Source organism: Haliaeetus leucocephalus, unplaced genomic scaffold, assembly GCF_000737465.1.
Source record: "Haliaeetus leucocephalus isolate CR32 unplaced genomic scaffold, Haliaeetus_leucocephalus-4.0 Scaffold362, whole genome shotgun sequence".
Classification (NCBI taxonomy): Eukaryota; Metazoa; Chordata; class Aves; order Accipitriformes; family Accipitridae; genus Haliaeetus; species Haliaeetus leucocephalus.
The window spans coordinates 5,096,096-5,118,812 of record NW_010972798.1 but is presented as its reverse complement, the minus strand read 5'-3'; the positions used below and the strand labels follow the sequence as shown (position 1 = coordinate 5,118,812).

The 22,717-nt window shown below is 36.0% G+C and overlaps 1 protein-coding gene across 1 annotated transcript in view; it reads left to right on the top strand.

The window, feature by feature from the left end:
- Nucleotides 1-22,529, top strand: part of CCDC39 (coiled-coil domain containing 39) — a 22,734-nt gene extending 205 nt beyond the window's left edge. The window contains exons 2-20 of the mRNA XM_010572932.1: nt 226-345; nt 1,496-1,642; nt 2,702-2,860; nt 3,776-3,868; nt 3,954-4,082; nt 5,795-5,986; nt 7,311-7,414; nt 7,753-7,885; nt 11,139-11,333; nt 12,048-12,212; nt 14,143-14,280; nt 15,326-15,534; nt 16,800-16,923; nt 18,212-18,371; nt 19,553-19,659; nt 20,976-21,116; nt 21,254-21,433; nt 21,674-21,762; nt 22,316-22,529. Coding sequence (XP_010571234.1) covers nt 226-345; nt 1,496-1,642; nt 2,702-2,860; nt 3,776-3,868; nt 3,954-4,082; nt 5,795-5,986; nt 7,311-7,414; nt 7,753-7,885; nt 11,139-11,333; nt 12,048-12,212; nt 14,143-14,280; nt 15,326-15,534; nt 16,800-16,923; nt 18,212-18,371; nt 19,553-19,659; nt 20,976-21,116; nt 21,254-21,433; nt 21,674-21,762; nt 22,316-22,478 — 2,748 coding nt within the window. The 3' untranslated portion in view covers nt 22,479-22,529. The remainder of the gene's footprint in view (nt 1-225; nt 346-1,495; nt 1,643-2,701; nt 2,861-3,775; nt 3,869-3,953; nt 4,083-5,794; nt 5,987-7,310; nt 7,415-7,752; nt 7,886-11,138; nt 11,334-12,047; nt 12,213-14,142; nt 14,281-15,325; nt 15,535-16,799; nt 16,924-18,211; nt 18,372-19,552; nt 19,660-20,975; nt 21,117-21,253; nt 21,434-21,673; nt 21,763-22,315) is intronic.
- The last annotated feature ends 188 nt before the right edge of the window (nt 22,530-22,717 follow it).

Here is a 22,717-nt window from a genome sequence, read left to right as displayed (position 1 = left end):
GGGCTGGGCGTACCGGCGGGCTGGGCGCCGCGGGGCTCCGTCCCGCCCCGCCCGCGGCCGGGTGCGAAGCTCGGGATTTTCTCCCGAAATGTCTCATTTCAGTACTTTGGAGGAACGCGGTGCGTGCGTCTTAACGTTTTTCCGTTAGTAATGGCGGCGGCTATAGTTGCGGGTAATAAGCGCCTGACTAAAAATAGTTACTTGACAATTCTAACTCTCAAATAGCTGCAGAAGATGCAAAACGAAAAAGTAAAGCTGCAGAATGAGTTGGCCGACTTCGAAGAGCGTACAGAAGCAATGGCATCTCATTTGAAAAACGTAAGACAAGAGTTCAGCTTCACTCAGGTGAGTCGCTACCTCTAGCAGGTCCATTTTATCAGGCAGGCCTGTAACCCAAGCGTCTTTCTGCGGCTGGTGTCTCTCTGTTTTTTGCCAGCTTTGTTAGAGATTTGTCAGGATTTTATTCCAGGACTGCCACGGGAAACAAAAGTTAAACTATAGATCTCAGTGATACAATTTGATAGTCGTTAAAAAGACCATCCAAGATCAAATGACCGAACCTAGAAGAAAGCTGAGAAGGATGCATTTTAGGATTCTTTATGAATGGGGACTTTTGTAGATGATAAGAAAAAATTGGTCAAGGAAAATAAAACATCAGTGTAAGGGAAAAACAAATTTATAGTCTTTATTATGGTCAAGAGTTAATTGTGAAAAGCTCGTGAAAAGCTAATTCATGGACTTGAAAAATGAAGTGGGGTGGTCAAGGTGTAAGTCTTTGCTTGCACTCCGAGTTACTTGGTCAAAATGGGTGGTTTAGATTTCTAAAGAGTCCTGAGTCAAAGCTGTACTTCTTCCAGGTGAAATATACTAGGTGAAAAAGTTAAGAAACTTCCCTTCAGCTGAACATCTTTTTAATTTTTTTTGGTGCTAGATTCAACCTTTAATCTGCACTTAAATAGACAGCACGTACTACTTAAGAGAAGCGTCTAGTAAGTAATAGATTTCTTATTATGCAAGGGAAGGAAAAAAACCCAACCCTCTTAAATAATTTTGTCACAAAGATTAGACAATATAGAGATACCGCTATAGGCCAGCCTCGTGGTGTTCTGTCTCAGCACAAAACAATAAAATTTTTTCTTTTGCTGTGCCTCTTGAACCTGACATAAAGCTGCTGGTGACCAAGAGGCTAAGATTTTGATGCTGAAGGATTAAGATTCTGAATCTTGGGGGAAAAAAATCTTTGAATTGAGTTCTTAGGCTATAAATGGTTGATCTGTGGATATCTGACACAATACAATTGGGGTGTGTATATGTATTAGAATACATATATTTGAGATACTAAAATTCAAACAATAAAGCTGCTCTGAAAATTCCTATATTTACATGACAAAATCATACCATCTCTGACTTGGGATTTGGTTGTATGTAAAAAAAAGGGGGTTTGTTGATATATGCCTTTTGTTTATTGTAAATGCTAAACTGTGTTATTCCCTAGTCTCTTTACAAAGCCAGAGAGAATGAAATTGAAACTGAACAACACTTTAAAGCCCTTGCGGAGAGAGAGCGTGGACGTCTCAAAAGTGAGATTAAACGACTGGAAGATGAGATAGTTTCCTTAAGAGAAAAGAAAAACAGTCAAGAAGTAAGGCTTAAAATTTTTGTAAGAGAACACCTGTATTGCAATTAAATTTTATGACTTGTCCTCACTTGCACTTACAGAAAAAATACTATAAGTCAAGAATAGTTAATTATAGTTAAAACTTATAAACTGCAATAGATGATGTGGATGTGCTTTTTCCTGTGTAGGCAAGTAAAGTGACACTGAGGATCTCCTTGCATAGACTGGTCAAGACTTGGCAAACATTAACTAGATATTGAAAGACCTCTGTTCTTAATGTTCTTAATGCCAGATACACAGCCACACATCCTTATCACCATCTTGTTAATTCTTGCAGGTATTTTCTTTATGGTTAAAAATCAAATTGTTAGTGGCAAATCTTCTTCTCTACATGAAATAAACTTGGGGCATGATTTCAAGCTCAAAAATTTGCTTGTGTTTAAAAAAAAAAAGTAATCTAACGCTATCTAATTACAGGTGTTTTTCTGTTTAATGGAACTGTCTCTTTTTCTTTCTATGAATAATTTAAATTATGTTTGGGGTTTTTTTTTTATTTGCTCTCTTCTCATTAAGTCTGTTTGTAATCTCCAGTCTCTTAGAATGGGTAGCAGGATGAAGATATCCTTGCTATTCAACTGGATCCAGATTCTCTCATATTTGTGTCAGGAAGACTCTTTACAGTCACATGGGGCCACTTGTAATTTCATATACAGGATAAGGATCTAAGAACTGGGCCTTAGTGTGTGAGGGAGAAACTTTACCCTATGATGCCTCAGATCAGTTTATTATGTGGAATAAATATCCCACATACAGGTATATCTTGCCAGAGGTTGAGTTTTCTGTTTAAAATTATTTGAATTTTAAGTTTGTGGTAACTTACTGTCTTGTTTCTTTTTTAAGACCAGGACTTCTATTAGCATTTGTCAAGTATAATACACAATTAACAAAAAACCCCTAGCAATTCTGTTGACAAGAAGATGTGTGTAAGCTTGTTACAGTAACTTGAACTGGTTGTTTCAATTCCTGTTCAAAGAATATTAGACACTTAATATTAACCCTTTAATTTATCTTGAATTTTATTAGAATACTATAAATAAAACCACTATGAAGTTGGAAAACTTAAAACAGCAGATGAACTGTGATGAGGAAGTTCTGGAGAGCTGGATAAAGGAATCAAATCGTAAAGATAATGATGCTATCACAATCCAGAAGTATGCACAGCAAGATGAAGGGAAACTAGGAGTAAGTAAATGACAGCAATTTTCAGAAACAAAACAGAGAACCATTTAGTATTTGAAGATCTTGTTATGTTATCAAGTCAGGCAAGACTGAGACAAGATTTTGTACAACAGCACTGTTAAACTTGTTTCGACTTAGCACAACATTGCAATTCTATATGGTGTTCATTTTAAAGGTCGGAAAGAACAGGTTTTACCAAAGGTGAAAGGCATAATTCAAGGCATTAATTTGTTTGTTCCTCTGGATAATATTTAAGTTTTAATTTTTCTGAGGAAATGCACAAATAGATAATAAAGTCTAGAAAACAGTGCCACTGAAGAGGACTATGATCAAAAATGCATCCCAAGTAACAGACAAATAGTGTAGATTTTCCCATTAGAACTGACTTTGTCTTAGAACAAACTACAGCTACTTCAGTAAAGCTGCCTGGAATGATGAAAGATGGTATAAATAGACACTCCAGTCACAAGTTCAGACTTTATAAGGGTTAGTTCTCAAGTACATTACTAATTTAGAGATAAGTAGGGAGGAGAAATTTGATTTTTACTCATTAAATGCTTAACCCCAAAACTTTAGCTTACATAGTCTTACTGATATCATTGGCATTAGCAAGTCACACAGCATAGTAGGAAGAGTAAAGTGAAATAACTGATGATAAGGATACCACATACACATTTATACACAGTGGAGGGTTGCTTTGGCCTTGCTGCAGTCTGGTCCCAAGGGCCGACAAGAGATTATGGCCTCTTGTATGACCAAAAATTTGGGAGGTTAATTTCTCAGTTTTTTGTTCTATAAAACACAATAAAACTGATGCCTCAAGAATTCCACCCCTAACTGTAGGAGAGCTTTAAGAATTTATAAGACGTTATGTATTTGTTTTCAAATACATTATGTTTTCATATCCTTTCATTTTAGGCATTAACCCTTCAAGTAGAAAAGTTGACCATGCAAGCAAATCAGAAGCGCAGAGCTCTTGATAATGAGCTTACAGAAACGTTAGCAGCTCAGGTTTGTGCTTAAGGTTCTTGAAGCTATCTTGTTATATGTGAAATTTTTAACATCAGAAATCATGGGGGTGCTTTCTTTTAAACAGATAGAGCTTGACAAGACAGCTGAAGATTTTCGCAGAGTTCATCAGGAAAGGCAAGAAGTCATCAGGCAGTGGGAGAATGCAATACAACAGATGCAAAAAAGAGATCAACAGATTGATCATTGTGCCTTGGTAAAAGTGCTGTAACTGATCCATATCAGTATATCAGCCTGCTTTTGTGTCTGATAGTGATAAGAATTTTACCACTCACACATAGAATGATTGGGTCTTTTAGATGTTCAGTGTTCTCGGTGTTTACCTCTATTTTGTTAGGGTGTTTCAAAGTTCAGATATTGCTAAAAAGTATTCAGAATTTATTTTGAAAGCTGTATCCCTCAGTGTAAGTAATGGTGCTCTGCTTGATACTATGCAAGGTTTGATTTTCAATCTCAAGGTTGTTGGAAAATGCAAAGCATGCCAGTTTCAGTGTTTTCTTTGATCTAAGAAGCAACAAGATGGAATGTTGTTGCTTAGAGAGTAAGGACTGTCAACTGCATTGAGGGGATTCTGTGTCTGGGCTGCAATATAAAAAAGAAAATAGAATGTTTAGAATTGAAGGAATTAGCATTTCTACCTCTGTGAACAAATGCATGACTAACATTTATGTCAGAATTATGATAAATGATCCCATTAAGGTTAAAAACCGGTCTGTAAGTACATTCTGCAAACGGGGAGAAGCGACAGCACTCTTCTAATCCAAAAAAGAACCTGTTGGGCATTATAAGTTAATATTAGTTTCTAAAATATATAGTCTTTGGTTTTGTCAGTGTCTTACGCATAGATGGTACAATGGGAAGAGGTACAAATAAAGTATATTTTATGCTGGCTTTGTCAGGAGAAGTGTGAACTCGTCAGAAAGTTCTGTAGGGCAATAGAACAGATGCACCAGAAAAAGCTTGAAGGATCAGTGTAGAGAAAAAAAAAAAATCTTATAAATGTGGATTCCAAAGTAACAATGACTTTTTTGAACGGGGGAAGAGCCTAATTGCGTGTACAAGAAGGCTCTACCTAAATCCGTAGCTCTGCTCATATGATTTTCCTGCTGAAAGAATATCAGCTTTAAGTTGCCCATATGGGTATTACATATACCCTGAGCAGAAACATGGTTTAAACAGGCTTAAGATATAACACTAAAAAAAGTGATAATAGGAAACGACAAGCCAGAAGAAATACTACCAAACAGAAAACATAATGGTCTAATTTAGCTGAAATATTTTGGATTTCATAGTATATCAGGTCAGAGGATTCCTCCAAAGAACAAACAACAAACAGATATAAAAAAACAACAACAAAAAACCAGCTCTGGCCAACCTTCCATATATTAGTAGTCCATAGAACAGTTCTACTGATGCTTTTGTAAACAGATTTTTTTTTTTAACATTAGAACTACAGTATAATTTTCCCAGTAGCTAATCTTTTACTTAACCTTTCAAAATACACAATTTTCACTGAATAGCTATAAATCTGTCTGCTAAAGTAAGCATCACTACTGTTAGTAATTTTCCTCTTGCATTTCTTTTGTTTCAAGTCTATTTGAAGTTTCGTTCACATAGCTTGTTTTTTTTCCCCTATACAATCAATCAAAAATTATTTTTATTTCATACAAGTTTATAGTGTAATGTTTTTTTGAAATTATTGGAATATTTTGATAGTTTCCAATCCAAAACAATTGTAGTACTTGGTGCTGTGATGTATTGGTGGAATAAAGTAATTTAAGAATGATGTGATAACTGGGCTGTCTCATGCAGAGTAGTGTTCATAGTCTATCTTCTGGTCATACCTTTTATTAATCTAATAGCATCTTAACTAATGCAAGCAAATCTGCAATGTTTTTATCCTGATAGCTTATAACAGAGATAAAACAGGAGATCAGAAAGAAAGAAATTGTGCTGAAAGAGAAGACTTCCTTTTTGGTAAATGAAACTCTTAATAATATGGAATATGAAAAGAAAATTTCTTCTGCTGAGCGGGAAGCTACCAGCCTCCGAAATGAGTATCAAACTCAGGATAGTTATAGCATTCAGCTGCAGGATGAGGTAAGGATGACCAAACAGTTCAGAAAAACAGACTGAAACTCTAACTTTTGACTAGATGGAGGAAATACTGGAATAGAATTTGCTTTTCTCTGGTTTTAGACTAGCCTCTTAATAATTCAACAAAATGTCTGCTCTTCTCAGTCTACTCATGATTATTGGGGTCTGAACCCTCAACTTAATCCTTTCATTGACAGTGGTGAAGAGATTAGCTTGTATTCTGTTGTGTTTGTATAAAATGGATGAATTTTCTCTTAAATGGTGTAACACTATTAGATGCTTCAGAAGGAAGTGTCTTGCCTTCAGCATATGTAGACTGCAGTATTGTATAAACATGAGAGGAATCTCTTCCAGATTCCAAGCGTAGCAATTTTTAAAAAAACACCTGCATCTGCTGTTGCCTTAACTTTGGATAGCTTTTCTGTAGCAGGTGGTTCATAAACTGGTATCCTAATTAAACTGTAGGTAGCTCAAGGTGTAGGCTATTAGATTACACTATAATTCATGCAAACTTGAGGGCTCACAGAATTGGTAGGTTTTCATCTCTAAGCTGTGAGACTCTTGCTTGAAGTGTTTCATAAGTAATACTACATAATGTGATAATGAGAACAGTCTGCCGTTATTAGATGTTAGAACATCTGTGGCATCCAAGTGAGAAACAAGGAAAGAAACAGACTTGGAGTTCAACTGACAGCTTGTGACCTCCCAGTTTCTCATTCTGGTACAGAAAGAGAGACCTGCTATGTATACCCTTGATCAGGTTTCTGTATCTGTGAAAGTGAAGACAATTACACTTACACTGTTAAGTGACACTGTGAAGACTAATGAGCTACTGATTGTAAAGTATTCCTATCCTGTTTAATGACTGTATGTTGTCATGTATTTTTTACCAAATTAAATGTCTGTGTGTTTTGACACAGTGCTCCTTTATCTTAACCAAAATGATTTTATGTACCCAACAAAGTCTGAATTAAAAATATTTATTAGATATATAAGGGTATCCATGCTCATCAGTCAGCTGTGCTCTATAAAACCATGGTTCCACTTACACAGATGCTGTTGGACAAGAATTGCAGCCCACAGCACCTTCATAATTCATTCTGTATTCTTAAGTATTTTGTCCCAGTATTCAGATTATGTAAATTAGTCTGAGTTTACTAGCTGTGCTGATTTACAGCACCTCAGAATTTGTAGCGCTTCTCATTTGGAAGACACCGTTAAAAAGAAGCGGAGTACTTTCCAATATGTAGGTCCTTTACCATTTTAAATATCCTAACATGTACCAAAGTAACCAAGAGCTCTATTGCTCCATTTTGTAATTTATTAGCTAGACACTTTGAAATCCACTGTGGACAGAACTGCTTCTGATCTGGAGTCTTTGAGAACACAAGTAACCAACCTGAAGAAAGAAATTCAGAAAAAACAAGCCAGGTAAGAAACAAACCTTTAAAAACATCATTTGTAAGGATTAGTAATATAATCAAATCCTTGAGCTAGCAAAGAACCTTAAATAATGTTGATGACTAAAGCCTCCAACTTTCTGGTTACTTCATGTCCTGCATAGGTTCTGGCACTGGACAATTTAGGAAATAGTCCTGGTAATCCTTGTTTTTAACCGATTTTTTCACACCCTTTAGGGCCTTGGTTATCATATGTTCAAGTTTAGCCTGCTTTATTAGTCAACTGCTCAGTAAGGAATGCTGCTTGGTTTTGGCAGTGTTGTATATGCAATGTACATTTAACTTGTTAAATTATGTAATTTTGTTTAGATTAAGCTTTCTTAAAGAAAAAAATGCAAGTCTTTCCAATAAGCTGAAGCTTGTGACTGAGGAGACACTCAGTTCAGAAGACAAAGCTTTGAGGATGGAAGAAATACTAAAGGAAGAAGAAAAAAATGTCAAGGTAAAATGTTTTTCATGGTTTCTGCAAATGAGGATTCATTTGAATTTGCAAGCTGTATCTAGAACAAACATTTATGGATTAAAAAGGAATGTAAGTATTAATATGACATGTAGCTATTTCATCAAATGATGAAGTAACATGCATGTAGATACATCAGTATCTGTGTTGGGAAAACTCTGGAGGAAAACAAGTGGTCCTAGTAATTCAGAAGATGGTGTCCCCATATATTAACATAGGATACTGGAACTCCCATTGTACAGATGAGATACAAAACCAGTATTCTGACTGCATCAGTGTACTGAACAGGGCTTTTACCTCTGACAGCAGCTAAAAAGCTACTTAGAACTTCTTGGCTAAATTGAAATAAAAGTTATTTACTGGAATGTGGCAAATTTTGTTACAAAGATATAGTAATGTTTTGCTTCTGCTTTGTAACAATACTGAAAAATTCCAAAATCTTGTATTTTGCTTAGCTCTTCTGGAAGTTCATGTCTCCAAACATTCTGGTTTATGGGCTGCTGAGGAGCAAGGATACTTGAACTTCTATCAGTTTCCCATCATTAAGGTTGTTAAGCAGCCAGTCTTGTCAGGATGATTTTTCAGTAACATTACCACTGAAAACTTCTTGGCTTTTGTAAAACACCGCCATAATTTACAAACCTGCAAAGAGCAATGATTTTGGCAAACTGGGATTAAAAAAGATTTTGAAATCTTTTAATCAGATTTGGCTGGCCTAGTCTCCTGTTCATTATTTTAATTCTATTACATGATACTCTGATACACCTAATTTGTGGACTGTTAAGTGATTACTGGCTCACTTTAGATTTCATTTTCATGATGAATAAAGATTTTGATCTGGGAAGCTGTAACATAGCGACTATTTTTGTAACATGTCTGAAAATACTTTTTATTTTTTAATTCAAACCCCACTTTTTATGTTGCAAATAAAGTATAGGAATAAAAGTATCCTAATTCATTATCATCTGATGAACTGCAAAGGGATTTTGAATAAATGCAATGTTGTAATGCAATCATCTGAACTTTCCTGCGTTTCAGAAAATGTTTTCTACTGTTTTGTCACTTTGCTACTAATTCTCTTAAAGTATTGTACTACTTAGCTTCTGACTGAACTTGATACAAATATTTTTTACATTTTGCTGGACAATTGAGTACTGGATATGCTGAAGCTTTCTTTACTGTAAGATGATCAAGTTAAATTAATGTGACAGCAGGTGTTCCCACACAAAGTGACAGCAAAGCTGTATCTGTGCATACAGCTGTATAGTCTTTTTTTCCCCTATTTTGTGTTTCCTGTAGCATGTATGTGAAATAATCCCTTGCCATAGTCTGAGTGTTATTTTTCAAACTTTTTACCTCTACAAGCATTAACTATACATTTTAAATATACATACAGAAACTAGAGAGCGGATGTCTTTCCTTTATAGAGAGTTTCTTAAATTACAGGCCTTGCTTACCATTTTGGTTTTTCAGATAATTTGAAAACAAGTTGGAATGATACAACATTTCATTAAAATTAAAACCTTATTTGCTTCCCCTTAAGACTGTTACCAGGGTGGCTAAACCATTAGCAGGGTTTCTCTACTTGCATCTGTGGCGGATAACCTAAGATGACATTGAGCTTGGCAGCTCCACAGCTTCAGGGTAATATTTTAACTAGGATGAACTGTTCTTGAACAATGTCTGTAATGTATTAGTCAGAAGCATGCTTTCCATCACCATTAGACACACATGGCTATTTGCTGCATCTATTAATTTACTGTGAAGAGATATTTACAGGAACAATGTGGATGAAATGTCACCGTTTTGCGCTTTAGTTTTGTGATACTTCTCCCTCTTCGATCTGTGGCAAAACACTGTTGCATGGTGAAGCTTATTGAATATCTTATTAACAACCTCACTTAGAGAGAAATAATTTCTATTAAATAAATGAATTTAGATATGCATGAAAGACTTGAAAATGAAGGTCAAATTGTGATCCAGTTTTAGCAGATGAATTCGTCATTGTCATTAGCTTCAGAAATACAGCTCAGAATTGGGCACATGCATAAAACCAGTTTACTTCTGCAATTAAATTCCTTTGTTCAGGCATGATCCAAAGCCCAGTGACATTGGTGTAAAATGCTACAGGCTGTAACAATTCAATATTAAACTTATACCTGCTTTTTACTTCCTGAGTTTTGGATTTGGAATTGCTCTTACAGCAAGTTCAACTACAAAAAAAAATTCTGTTTGGTTGAATGTGATAACTTAACTCCTTCTCCAAGAGTTCATTATCTTTCACCATTAGTAAAGCCAGCAAGTTGGTTCACAAGCAAATTTCACAATGTATACGTATAAAAATCAAGAATAAGTACATTTTTAATCAGTGTAGAAAAGTGAATTCTAAGGTGTTTTGCTATATTAATTTAAATATGCATCTTCAAACTCTGTACCAGACTTGTGCTAAATGTAATGAGTCTTTTGGAACAGGATTGTCAAAGGCAGCAGAATGTGATGCCACATTTCTCGTTTTAAGGATGTACCTTACAGGAAACAAGCATGCTGAATGGCCTGAGCTTTGGAAGGTCTTTGGGTTTTGGGGGAGGGAAAGAATAAAGTTGTCTGTCTTGTTAGGCTTATAAAAAGAAAATAACCTGATTTTTTTCTTTTTCAGTGCATTTCAGGTTACCTGAAATGTTCAGCATTGTCTTATTATAACAGACCCTACTATAACCTCATTTACTGCACTGATGTAGTTGTTAATGGCAACTTACCTCCAAGAACAAGGACGTGATTTTAAAATGTGTAATTAATTTTTCAAACAAAATTATTCCAACTTACATAAGCACACATATGTACATACATGTGTGCACACACACAGAGTTACAAGTTTTAATAAACCATTGAAAAGCTTTGTATTATATTTCTTCAAATACTCACATATACTAGAAGCAATAAGGGAGGGTTTTTTTTAAAAGGATGACAGGAATTTTAGTAGCATTCCCATAATGGGGAAAAAAAAAGTCGTGCAATAGTAGGGTAGGATCCAAGTTAAAAAAAAAAAACCAAACCCCACTTTAAGTCAAAGACTTTTCTTGCCAACCATTCTGAAGACCTATGAAAGTCTGTGTTCATATTAATGGATATAGTATTGAAATTTTTTAATCTTCCTATGTATGATTAATAAAGGCAAATAATTCTTCAGAAATTACTTATGTGATTAATTACTACTTAATGATTACTTTGCCACCAGGAAAAAGAAACAGAAATGAACCAGTTAAAAGAACTATTTTTCAAGAAGACTCAAGAGTTAAAGGTGCAGAAGGATAAGGAGAAGTGTGTTCTAGCAGAAATTGAGGGATGTCGAACATCACTTAAAAATCTTCAGAGTCGACTGCACAGACTTGATGCAGATGCATTAAAACAACAAGAATTAATATATAACCAGGTAAAATATTAATGTACTTTCATACTATGATTGTTTCTTTGGTCTAATGAGAGTAAATTGCTTGAGTTCTATAATCTTTGCCAACATCTTACCATTGTGGAAATGCCATGCAGTTTAATTTGAAGTCGTAATTTATTTCTGTCTCAAGATGTATGGGTAAAATTGAAATAACTGAAACTTGCTGTAGTATCACCTACATTATGTACTTGGCAAAAGCAGCAGACCCAGGGTCTGCTGCTTTTCCCACTAATTTCTCAAATTAGCTCTTTTCTTTGATCCCTCTGAACCACAGACACCTCAGGGTAAATTTTTAAAGCAATACAAGAGGTACATGCCAAAATCCTGTTATTTACTAATTGGATTTTGTGCATATTTCCTATGCACCACTTTGAAAATTTGCTCTTTTATATCAGCATCCGCTGGTAACAGCAAGATGGCAACTCCGCTGTAAGCCTCCCTACAGCAGACTGTGCTGAGTATGCTTTGTTACTCTTCTAGAAGATTACTCCTGAACCATCACTGCACATCAGTCATCTAAGAATATTTTGCTAATGAGGTCTATAAGCCATAAATTATTATAAAACAATAGCTTAATTGGGTGACTGTCCTAAAGCCAACATTTAGATCCAAGTTTATATCCAGTGTTTTAGCTTTATAGGAAGGCTATAATTGCTTATCTCAGACTATTAATTCTCTTAAAAATTATTTTAACAGGATTTTTATATTCAGCAAGTACAGAGACGTCTGTCACGGTTAGAAGGAGAGGTTAATGCAGATGAAAAACAAGTTTTGGAAGCAAAAGTTGCTGAACTTAAGAAAACCTTAGAAGAAAAGAAAAATGCATATGATGTTTTACATGCGCAGTACAAGAAACTTGAGGTAACTTCCTCAGAACATCAGGTTGACCATGTAACATCTAGAAATCTCAGTGATTTAATTAGATACTGTCCTATTAATTAATAACTTGGTATTAGATTAAAAGATACCTGAACTTTGTGTAACGTATGTGGAAAACTTCATACGTTCCCTATACCTTCCAGAAAAATAGGTCATTGCTGCACACCTGAGGCACTTTAGCAGGAAGACAAGCATTGAAATGTTGGTCAGGCGAGCTTAGCTTTCATTTCAAGATGTGACAGGCTGCTTGCAAATGTCTGAATTTATTGTTAGGACCATATAGAAATAGGAGAATGTTATTCTGTGATGCTACTACTTGCCTTTATATTTTTCATAAAATTAGAGTTGTGTTTAAAATTGTACAAAGTAACATTACTGAATTGAAGGGACCGTATTTGAGTTAGTTGACCACATCCTGATACGTAATTCAGAAATACTGTTTTTCTGTCTTTATTCCCATGTGAGATTTTTGCATATACATGCTTGTTCTCTGGTTTTCCACTATCCAGTGACCATCACTAATTCTTTAAAAAATATACTTGCCTTTCTTGTAGAAATGAACCAGTCAGTTATTCTGTAGCCAATTTATAATTTCTTTTTATAGGTAATGTATTTTTTTATTAATCAGCTACATTTTAGCATGTTTTGAAACCTCTTTTCAAATAGAAACCATACAAGGCTAAAGTCAGGTTTTTAATAAAACATCACAACTGGTTTCTCAAAGTGCTAGTTAAGAAAAAAATTGATCGATTTAGAGAGGGGAAGAAGCTGCTTATAGGAGAGCCCTTTAACTGGAGACCCATGCAATAACAAGGTTTAATGTTGGGCAACTGGTGCCCACACTTCAGTTTTGAGGCAATGCAAAATTTGACTAGTGAGTATGATCAAACATTGAAACACATCTCCAGGAATTTATTCATACTCTGGAGTATTATCAATGACAGATGGTTTTATGAAGATGAACTACAAACATCAAAGTCATGGTCAGACATGCCAGGAGATTTTTTTTTTTATTATTATTTTTTATTTTTTACCTAGGCCAAAATACATGATTGTATTAGAACTGCCTTATTGACTGAAAGAGCTATATTGTATAATAACAATTACTACACTCCCAATGAAACAAATAATGACATTAATATTGCAACAGCACTCTGCATGAGGACTGCAGTGCTCTAGGCACTGTTTGCAGATATGGACAAAAGATGATCATGGTTGCTGGTTCCAGGACTTCAAAATATCTCATTTAAAATGAACTGGTAGCTTTTGGTGCAAACTACGTTCACTGAATGTCCTGGTTTCAGCTGGGATGGAGTTAATTGTCTTCCTAGTAGCTGGTACAGTGCTATGTTTTGAGTTGAGTATGAGAAGAATGTTGATAACACACTGATGTTTTCGGCTGCTGCTAAGTAATGTTTAGTCTGAAGTCAAGGATTTTTCAGCTCATGCCCAGCCAGTGAGAAGGCTGGAGGGGCACAGGAAGTTGGGAGGGGACACAGCCAGGGCAGCTGACCCAGACTGGCCAAAGCGGTATTCCATACTGTGTGATGTCACATCTAGTATAGGAACTGGGAGGAGTGGGGATGGTGGGAGGATCGCTGCTTAGGGACTAACTGGGTGTTGATTGGCGGGTGGTGAGCAATTGCATTGTGCATCCTTTGTATATTCCAATCCTCTTATCATTACTGCTGTCATTTTATTAGTGTTATCATTATCATTATTAGTTTATTCTTTTCTGTTCTATTAAACCATTCTTATCTCAACCCACGAGTTTTACTTCTTTTCCTAATTTTTCTCCCCCATTCCACTGGGTGTGGGGGGGAATTGAGTGAGTGGCTGTGTGGTGCTTAGTTGCTGGCTGGGGTTAAACCATGACACTGAAATAAATTAAACATAACTTATTTGGAAACAGAATGATGTCCATTTCATCAGGAGAGCAATGGATAAGACAGGAGAAGAAACAAGTGCTATGATGATCAAGATGAATGAACTAAATCTTTTCAATGAGAGATCCGATCAGGAGTTAAAAAAAGCTAAAGCCATTAAGCAGGTACAGTATTATTTTGCAACTTTACTAATACAGGACATGTTTGTTTGTTTGTTTTTTAAAACACATAAATTCATGACTTGATCTGAAGGCCATTGTCTGCTTCCCACAGTGCTACATCATTACATCCATAAGAACCCCCTTTATAGTTTCTTGACTTACACCTTCCTTCCCAAACTTTGAAGTCACTTTCGTCCCTATTATCTTACTAGGCAAAGTGTTGCTTCTCCTGTGTATGTAGCATAAAGTTTATCTGGGTTATCAATTTAATCACACACTACTTATATCACAGTATCTATCTGGTCAGTGTGGGGTGGGGTTTTTTTTCTGAGAAATGATTGCCTTTAAAATAGAAGATGTATTTACTAGTCAAGGACATCTTTACCTAGCACTGATTTTTTTCTTCTCCATCTGCAGTGCCAACTAATGAGTTTGGCACAGTTTTGTTATTAAATTGCGGGGCTTTTTCCAGCAGATGGTTTGGATCTATCTACGTTCCGATTTAAGATATTAGAAATCAAATGGAAGTCTTTCTTCCCATATTTTGATAAACAGAAAAAAACAGTTTCCAGTCCTCTAATTACTGCACATTTTTTCCTCTAGCTCTAGAATAAGCTCTAGCCTTCCTAAAAGAAGCACTAAGGTAGTAAAACAATATAGGGTCTAAGTAGCACGGGGCAGTTTTGCTATCGACTTAACTGGTGCACTTGCTCCTCAATGAAAACTCTCCCTAACCTGGAACTTTTCTTTGGGGGTGAAATTCAGGGGAACAAAAGCAAGAAGCTGATGGCATAAAAGAACTCAGAGCAATGGTACACAGTTTGGGGGCCAAAAGAGGGGTTTTTTTTTTTTTTTTTTTTAAATGATTCGAAGTGTTTGCCTGCTAATGAGAGATGGAGAACACTTTTAAATGCAGAGCAGAGTAAGTCTTGTGGTTATATATATAAAAGATAAAATAATGCTTTATAAAGAATTATTAACTTATTGTTATAAATGTGTTAATTAAAAATGATGCTTTCTTATTTTGAGACCTTTCTGGATTTATTAGGAGATGATGGTTGAAGATAATCTCTTAAAACTAGAATTGAACCGTCTTAGAGATATTCTGTGTAATAAGACAGAGAAAGTTCTAACACTGGAAAAACAGAAATTGGAGTTAAAGAAAGCCATAGCAGAAAGAACTGAGGAAATTAAGATTCATAAGGCAATGCTGGACTCCCAGATAAGACTTGTGGATCAGGAACGGCAACGCGTAAGGTAACTATTCTTATATAAGTAAAATTTGTAACTTTTATTGAGTATATTTTATGTGGGGACTTACTGAAAAAGAGAAGTATTTATTTTATGCAATTTCACCAATTGGAGACATTGAGGATGAAATAAATCATGCTCAAAGTTACATACTGAGACAGTTGAGGCTAGCAAGAGATCCCTTCTCTGAAATCCAGCCTACAGCTTTAACAACTCGGTGAACAAGAGATTACTGTTTATTCTGTTAGTGGTGATCCTCTACAGTACTGAGATGAAACCTCAGTTGCAGACATCTTTTTGAAGTGAATGTCATATGCATTTTTCAAAGTAATCAGGAAATGTGAAATCAGTGTGTCTGGAGCTACAAGAAAATATTTAAAACAGAAAAGTTGCTTTTAAAGAGGGTTTACTCCAAACTGCTTGATAAAATTGTGATTTTTTTGACTGATACATTAAGTCAGTTTGATTTGGGTTATTTTGCCTTTTTAACAAATGAGCTCTCCATTATGTGTCCTATATATAACAAAATTAATTCTTCTGAATTATGTATGTACCCTCCTATAAAGCAACCACGTATGAAATAACTTTTCCCTTCTGTAATAATCAGTGCAAAGTATCTGGGACAGTTTTAGCTCTGAAACCCCAGTATCTATATCCAGCCAAAAATCAACGCTTCAGCAGCTGAACTGCTGAAATCTGGCAGGCTTTTTATTCACTCCTCTGCTAACCACACCCCACACAATAGGAAATTAGAGTGATTTGGTGTGACTAAAGCTTAACTGCTCACCGACTGTGTGGCTTTTTTCCTTTGATAATTACACAGCTAATTGATACTTTCATGTAATTTGATTTGGGGTTGTTGCCTACTGTTGCTTATGCTCATCTAGTAGTAGCAATATTAAGATAATACCAGCAGGGGGCAGCTTGTGCAGCTGTAGGATTTAAATACCAAACGTTTAAAAATTTTGGGGGAGCACTGTGGCACATCCTCCCAGGCTGCAGTGATCTGGAATATGAAAATAAATTTCACTCAGTTTAGAACTGCAAGAGAAGTGCAGGTAATCAGAAAAACAGATGTCTGTGGCTGGGAGAATACAGAAAGCAACAAAAACCAGTAACAGCACAACTGCTGCCCTGCCTGCCTCCTGGTACGTGGGTAGACTGCTGGAATAACACCAGTAACTTAAACTGCTGTAGCAAGAACTACCCACAAAATGCTACCACATATGCACGCTTTCTCAACCGGTTTATTTTTTCCCAAAATAAATCAGTGCTGAATTTCAAGATCGCCTAAATAAAATTGATAAACTGAGATGCAGATATGAAATTCTTACTGTTGTCATGATGCCACCTGAAGGAGAAGAGGAGAAAACTCATACCTACTATGTAATTAAGGTATTTTATTAACATAATTCACTATAATTCAAGTATTTAAGCTATGGGTTTCCCTGGGCTCTATTCAGGTAACTAAGACAACCTCCTTGCCTGCTGCTTACTTTCAGTCCAATTGTTTTACATTATCTGACACTGGTTATTTAAATGATGCTGCAATTTCACATGAATCTCTGTGGTCAGTCCTTGTCAGTGGAGCCTTAATTTTGAGCAGTTTGAAGATTTTCACTTCAGTGCCCGTTAATTTACAAAGACCCAAGAAGTAGTGGTCATGTGGTAATCTACTATAAACTGAAAGCAAGTTTATCAGAGTCTTACACGATCTTAAATTCTTCTACCCTTCAGAGTTATTTTTAGGTATTTATTTTACCATATGGCATTTATACCTTCAAGAATGTCAACTTTCCCCTTTTACTTATCAATCACCTATGCATACTTCAGCTTTTCCTTGGGGGGGGTGGGGAGATGGGCAGCAGCAGGAATCAGTCTTTATCCATAAGGCAATACCCTGAGTCTAGAACAAGAATCTATTATTTTTGATCTACACACATTCTCTGATTTTCTCGTAAAGCAAAATGCTTCTAGCTGTGATGTTGACTCTGAAGGCCATCTTTTTCTGATTCTTAAGTAAGTGTTAAATTTCTTAGTGACAGTATTTGTGCCACTGTGAGATCCAGCACAGCAGAAGACCCTCAGTAAAAGCTTTGTGGTCACTGTGGGTGTATACCCTCTACAATTATAGACATCTTTTCACTGTATCAGCTTTTCTGAGGGGCTATAGAAAATAATTCACCAGCTCGCTGTGTTTCTTCAATCTCACTGATCAGATAAATGAAGACTTTCAAGTGAGTAATTCCTAGACAAACTTGTATGATTTTTAACACTCTTGTTACAGTTTTATATAATGTACAATCTCAACTCTTACTTGGATTTTGTGGGTAAAGGAAACAAATGTGAAGCATGTGCTGCAGTTCCTGTGAGCAGTGCAAAGCGTGGAAACTGCTTGTACACAGGGTGGCTATTGCTAATCGGGACTTTGTGAGCTTAGATGGAAAGGCAGATACCTACAGTTAAATGCATGTGGATGAAATACCTCAAAGAACTTCCAATACTGTAAATAACTACTCCTCCTAATTAGCTGGTAACTCAAATCTCAGTTCAAGCCTGACAACACAGATAAGCCCCATAAATATTAACCCCCTAAATATTTCAGAGTTTTTTTTTCCCTGTGTAATTGTTCTAGTATTTTCAGCATGCATGCAGTCACCTAAAATATCAGTTTTATTTTCAGGCTGCACAGGAAAAGGAAGCACTTCAACGTGAAGGTGATGATTTAGATGCAAAGATCTGCAAAGCTGAAAAAGAAATTGTAGCTCTGGGAAACACTTTGTGCGTACTTAATAACTGCAACAGCAATTACCGAAACTCTTTCAAGGAAGTTACCGAGACAAGTATGTAAAATAGAAATTATTATTGGCTGTGTGTTACAGATGATGCTATAACTCGGGTATATAGTGGGGAAATTCCGTGGCACAAAAGAATGAATCATGGAGAGAGACTAAACTGGTAGTAGCAAAAGGGAGTGTAATTCACATGCTACTGTGAATAGTTCCACAGAATAAGCACAGAAGAAAGTGCAGCAAGGTGTAATTAACTAATATTTATGTTCTTCTACCCAATTTATGTGAAAATCTCTAGAAAATCTCTAAACCTATATAAATTTTATAAATAGTCATAAGTAGGAGCAGTCAGAAGAGGCAAAGCATAAAGATGATTAATGGGGACAAAAAAGTCATTACTAGGAGGAGTGCCCACTGAAGTATGTAAGTAAGTCTAGTGGATAAAACTTTGCACAGTGCTTTTTGTACTACTTGCTCTGTGTAATGCTGCATCACACACAGCTACCAATTCAAATTACAGAAGCAGGACAAGCTGTGCCACTGCTGGCTGCCTCGTGGTAGACCGAGACAGCTTGGGCATAAAACTGTACCCAGAGCAACTACACAGGCAGCTTTGGTACAGGTGCTCTAGTGATGAAGACTGATCCCTTAGCTTACACCGTCATTATCTCTGATTTTCGGCAGGGGGCGGAATTGGTAACCTGCAATCTGGGAACATAAGGAACTATAAAACTTAAGCTGCACTATTTTAGTGTAGCATGAGCAGATTTTAAAATATGGACTACCTAACTACAAGTCTTTAGATACTGGAAATTCCTCAGAATTCTGGAAAGTGTCTTCATTTGTTCTTTCTGTTGCCGTGTAGACTTCATAAGCTTGTTCTCCTTCAGTGGAACTTTCTTTATAAGCTAAACAAAAAGCATCACCATGAGAAATTACATAAACTCAATTCTAGAAAATATTTTATTAAACTTTTATGCCCTCTGCTGGCTCTGGAAACAGTAGCTCTTAAATAATTCTCTCTCATCAAGCCAATTACTTTTTCATAGTGATTTGGAATTAGGAGTATTTAAAAAAAACAACTTATAACCTTGAGGTATCTGTAATACTCCCAACACTAACATATTAATACTCTGTGATGCAGTTACTTTAAAGTGCAACTTAAAAGTGAAAATTGAGTTGTATATACTGCTTGTCCAGCATTAATGCTACCTCATTGTTTGGGATCACAGGCGAAGAATACGAGGAAAAATTGAAACTAGAGGAGGAGAAGAGGGCTGCTGATGAAAAATACAGATACAAACGAAGACAAATCAAAGAACTTCAGGAAAACCTCCAGGTATAGTACAAGCAAAAGTTCTGGTCAAACGGACAAGGCTGCAGTATGTAGCTAAATCCATGCAAACCATCCTATTGAAAGAATAGGAAATTCTGGGACAAATTTTTGCCCATTTGCTTTTATATCCTATGGTTTGTATGAATGGATATGATTTTTTAGAATGCTCCATTAAAAAAATGGAGTGCTTATTTGGATTTTCTTGAATCACAGTGAAACCAGGCTTTTCGGTCACATAGAGCTAGAAGTTTTAAAATCCCAGATGCATGCTGACAGATGCTCTGTTCTGGCATCCAAGACAGCAGTTGTGTTTTTGTGTAGCATACGCCACGATGTTGGATCATCCTGCCATACTGCAGAGATTAAAATCCACACATCTTGTGTCCCCTGGCATCTAGGTCCCAGGATTTTTCTAGGATAGCATATTCTGTTTTATTAGCATTAAGAGTGCTTCAGTTTAAACTATTAACTTAGCTAAAGAAAGCTAGCTCACTCTTAACTTAGCAGGCTGAGCACTAACTGCAGGTAAAGGATACCTTGTGTTCAGGCTCCACATTAAGGACTTACTCTTGGTTCCCCTTATTATCAAAAAGCCTGCTTGGCCCTTAATAACAACACTTAACTCTGATGTGTGAGATATTAGTTAAAATTTTTTTAGGCAGAGGAAAGCAGAGGCACCCTGTTATATCCCACATGATTAGATTATTCTGAGTCCTGAGTCACTGGCTATAGGTCAACAAACATTCCTATTGCTTATGCTACCCCCACAGGACATATACCTTACCTTATGTCTCTGAAATGGAAGAAGAGGGACACATATCTTCATTAGGGAGTAAGTCTTGGGATATAATGAGGTGTTAAAAAGGCAGGAAAGGGTATGCCTTACTTACTTATTTAAAACAGAGCCACCCTTACAGAGCTGATTTTATTCATTCCAGTCAAAGGTATCCATCGCTTCCCATGGGAAACAATGTTATTTTTCTTAGGATAGCTTGCACTGCTAAGTTTGTAGACACTAAAATTGTTTGTAGACACTACTCAGAGGCATATCTGAAAATACATACTTTAACTTCATTAAGAAAACTTTTAATTTTTTTTTTTAAGATATGTAAATTACCTAGTGGTCTCTTTATCCAGGTGTCTCTCCACTAAACAGTCTGACAGGCAGAAAGTTTTGAATTATCATTAGGACTAATTGCTTGAGCTACATTTAGAAGCAAGTAGTAGCAATAACAGACCTTTCCACAAAGTGATACAAAAAATGAAAGGTTATCAGAACTGCTTTATAAACTAAAACTACTGTTCAAATGAATTTGCAGAGCATGGAAAAAAAGTTTGATGTAGTACTGAAGCAGGAGGCCCTCTTCCAAGAGCAAAAGAAGGAAAAACAAGCTCTTATTTTGCAGCTGAACAAAGACATAGAAGAACAGAAGCCAAAACTAGAAAGGGTTACAAAACAGGTTTGTATATTTATTAATGACAACTTCTAACTTTAAAGTGGTAGAGTAGTATGGTTAAAGCCACAGAATTTAAACTGAGCAGGTTTCTGAAAAAAAAGTTGCATTTCCATAATAGCAATACTTTAAAAATATTTAAGTGTTCCAGGCTATCCAGAGAAATTCAGTCTCTGAAGAAAACTAAAACAGAAACACAGGAAGAAAGAGACATTGATCTTCGTGAATTGAAAAGCTTCAACAAAACCATCGACAAATTGTTAGCTGATGTTCTAGAAGCAAATCCTGATTTAACTACACCCTTTCAAATGTACTTTCACCAGGTGAGCTTTCCAGTTAACTGCCACCAAAATCCTGACTAATAGCTCTAGTCTACTGCTGAGTGCCTTTCAGGGGCAACTCCTAAATTCAACAATGAACTATGCTTATGGTAAAACAGGAAGAAGTATTCATCTGCTTTCAACATCTGTTCAAATACAAAGGATTTATAAACCCTCCTGATATACTCAGTCCTATTATACAACTGTTAGGTCAACTTTTTTTTTCTTTTCCAAATTTTCTAGTCCAATTTAGACCTTCCTGCAATTGCTTCTGCTGCCGGTAGTCAAAGTTCTCGATCACCATCCACGCAAAACTCACTAGCTTCTACCAGGTAAGGGCTAGCAATGTTGTGTGTGTTTTGGGTTTTTTTTAAGTTGAAGTTTAAACCAGCAAAATTAGTCCCTAAATGACAGAGTTCCTCGCTCCTGAAGGTCTTCCCAATCTTGTCTCTACTTCCTGAACACTATAAAAAACTTTCTCCTTACATAGTCCCACCTTTAAGTATACTAGATTTTTCTAGCACACAATTAAGTTTACTTCAGCATCATTTATGTTCAAATAAAGCAGTAATTGCACAACAATTACATTTACTTTTGCTAACTATGCTCTAATTAAAATGTGGTTTCACATTATCAAAGCACAGGTTTCAGCTCCAGCCACACTTTGCACTCATTAGTGTGAGCTCCCTTCCCTAATCAGCTACAATCTAACACTGCTACAGGTAGGTTAAGTGATTAGTGGTAATGCCTACAACGATCTCTGTAGGGGATCTTTACCTAGAATAAACACTGCTGCTGGGTGGCTTTATTGTAAGCCACCATTAGAAGCTCTAGTTTAGATATAGGGATTGCTGTATATTGATGAGTTAATTTTTTGTCTTTCAGATCCTCCAGAAGCACAAGTTCAGGCTCTAGTCAAACTTCATCACTCAAAGTCATAGATCTGAGCCTGCCTATCAACACTCCTGCAGAAGCAGCTGCTGTTGGTTCACAGCTATCCAGCAGAGCTAGCACCTCTGATATTTGTAAATACAAAAAAAAGTCTTAAGTAATCTTTTGGAGGTAAAGGCTTCACACCAGTTAAGGCTTCTTAATTGATTAATCTGTAACAACTTATTTATCAAGATATATTAGCAATCTTAGCATTAATTTCTATCAAAAATGTATGTTTTAACTTTCTTCTACAGTATGCGATAAGTTATCTAGGAGAAGTGTTAAGCATATGTTTTATACAATAAAATTAACCTTTATATTACTTTCTCATTTTGCTGTTGGAGAACTAAAGAT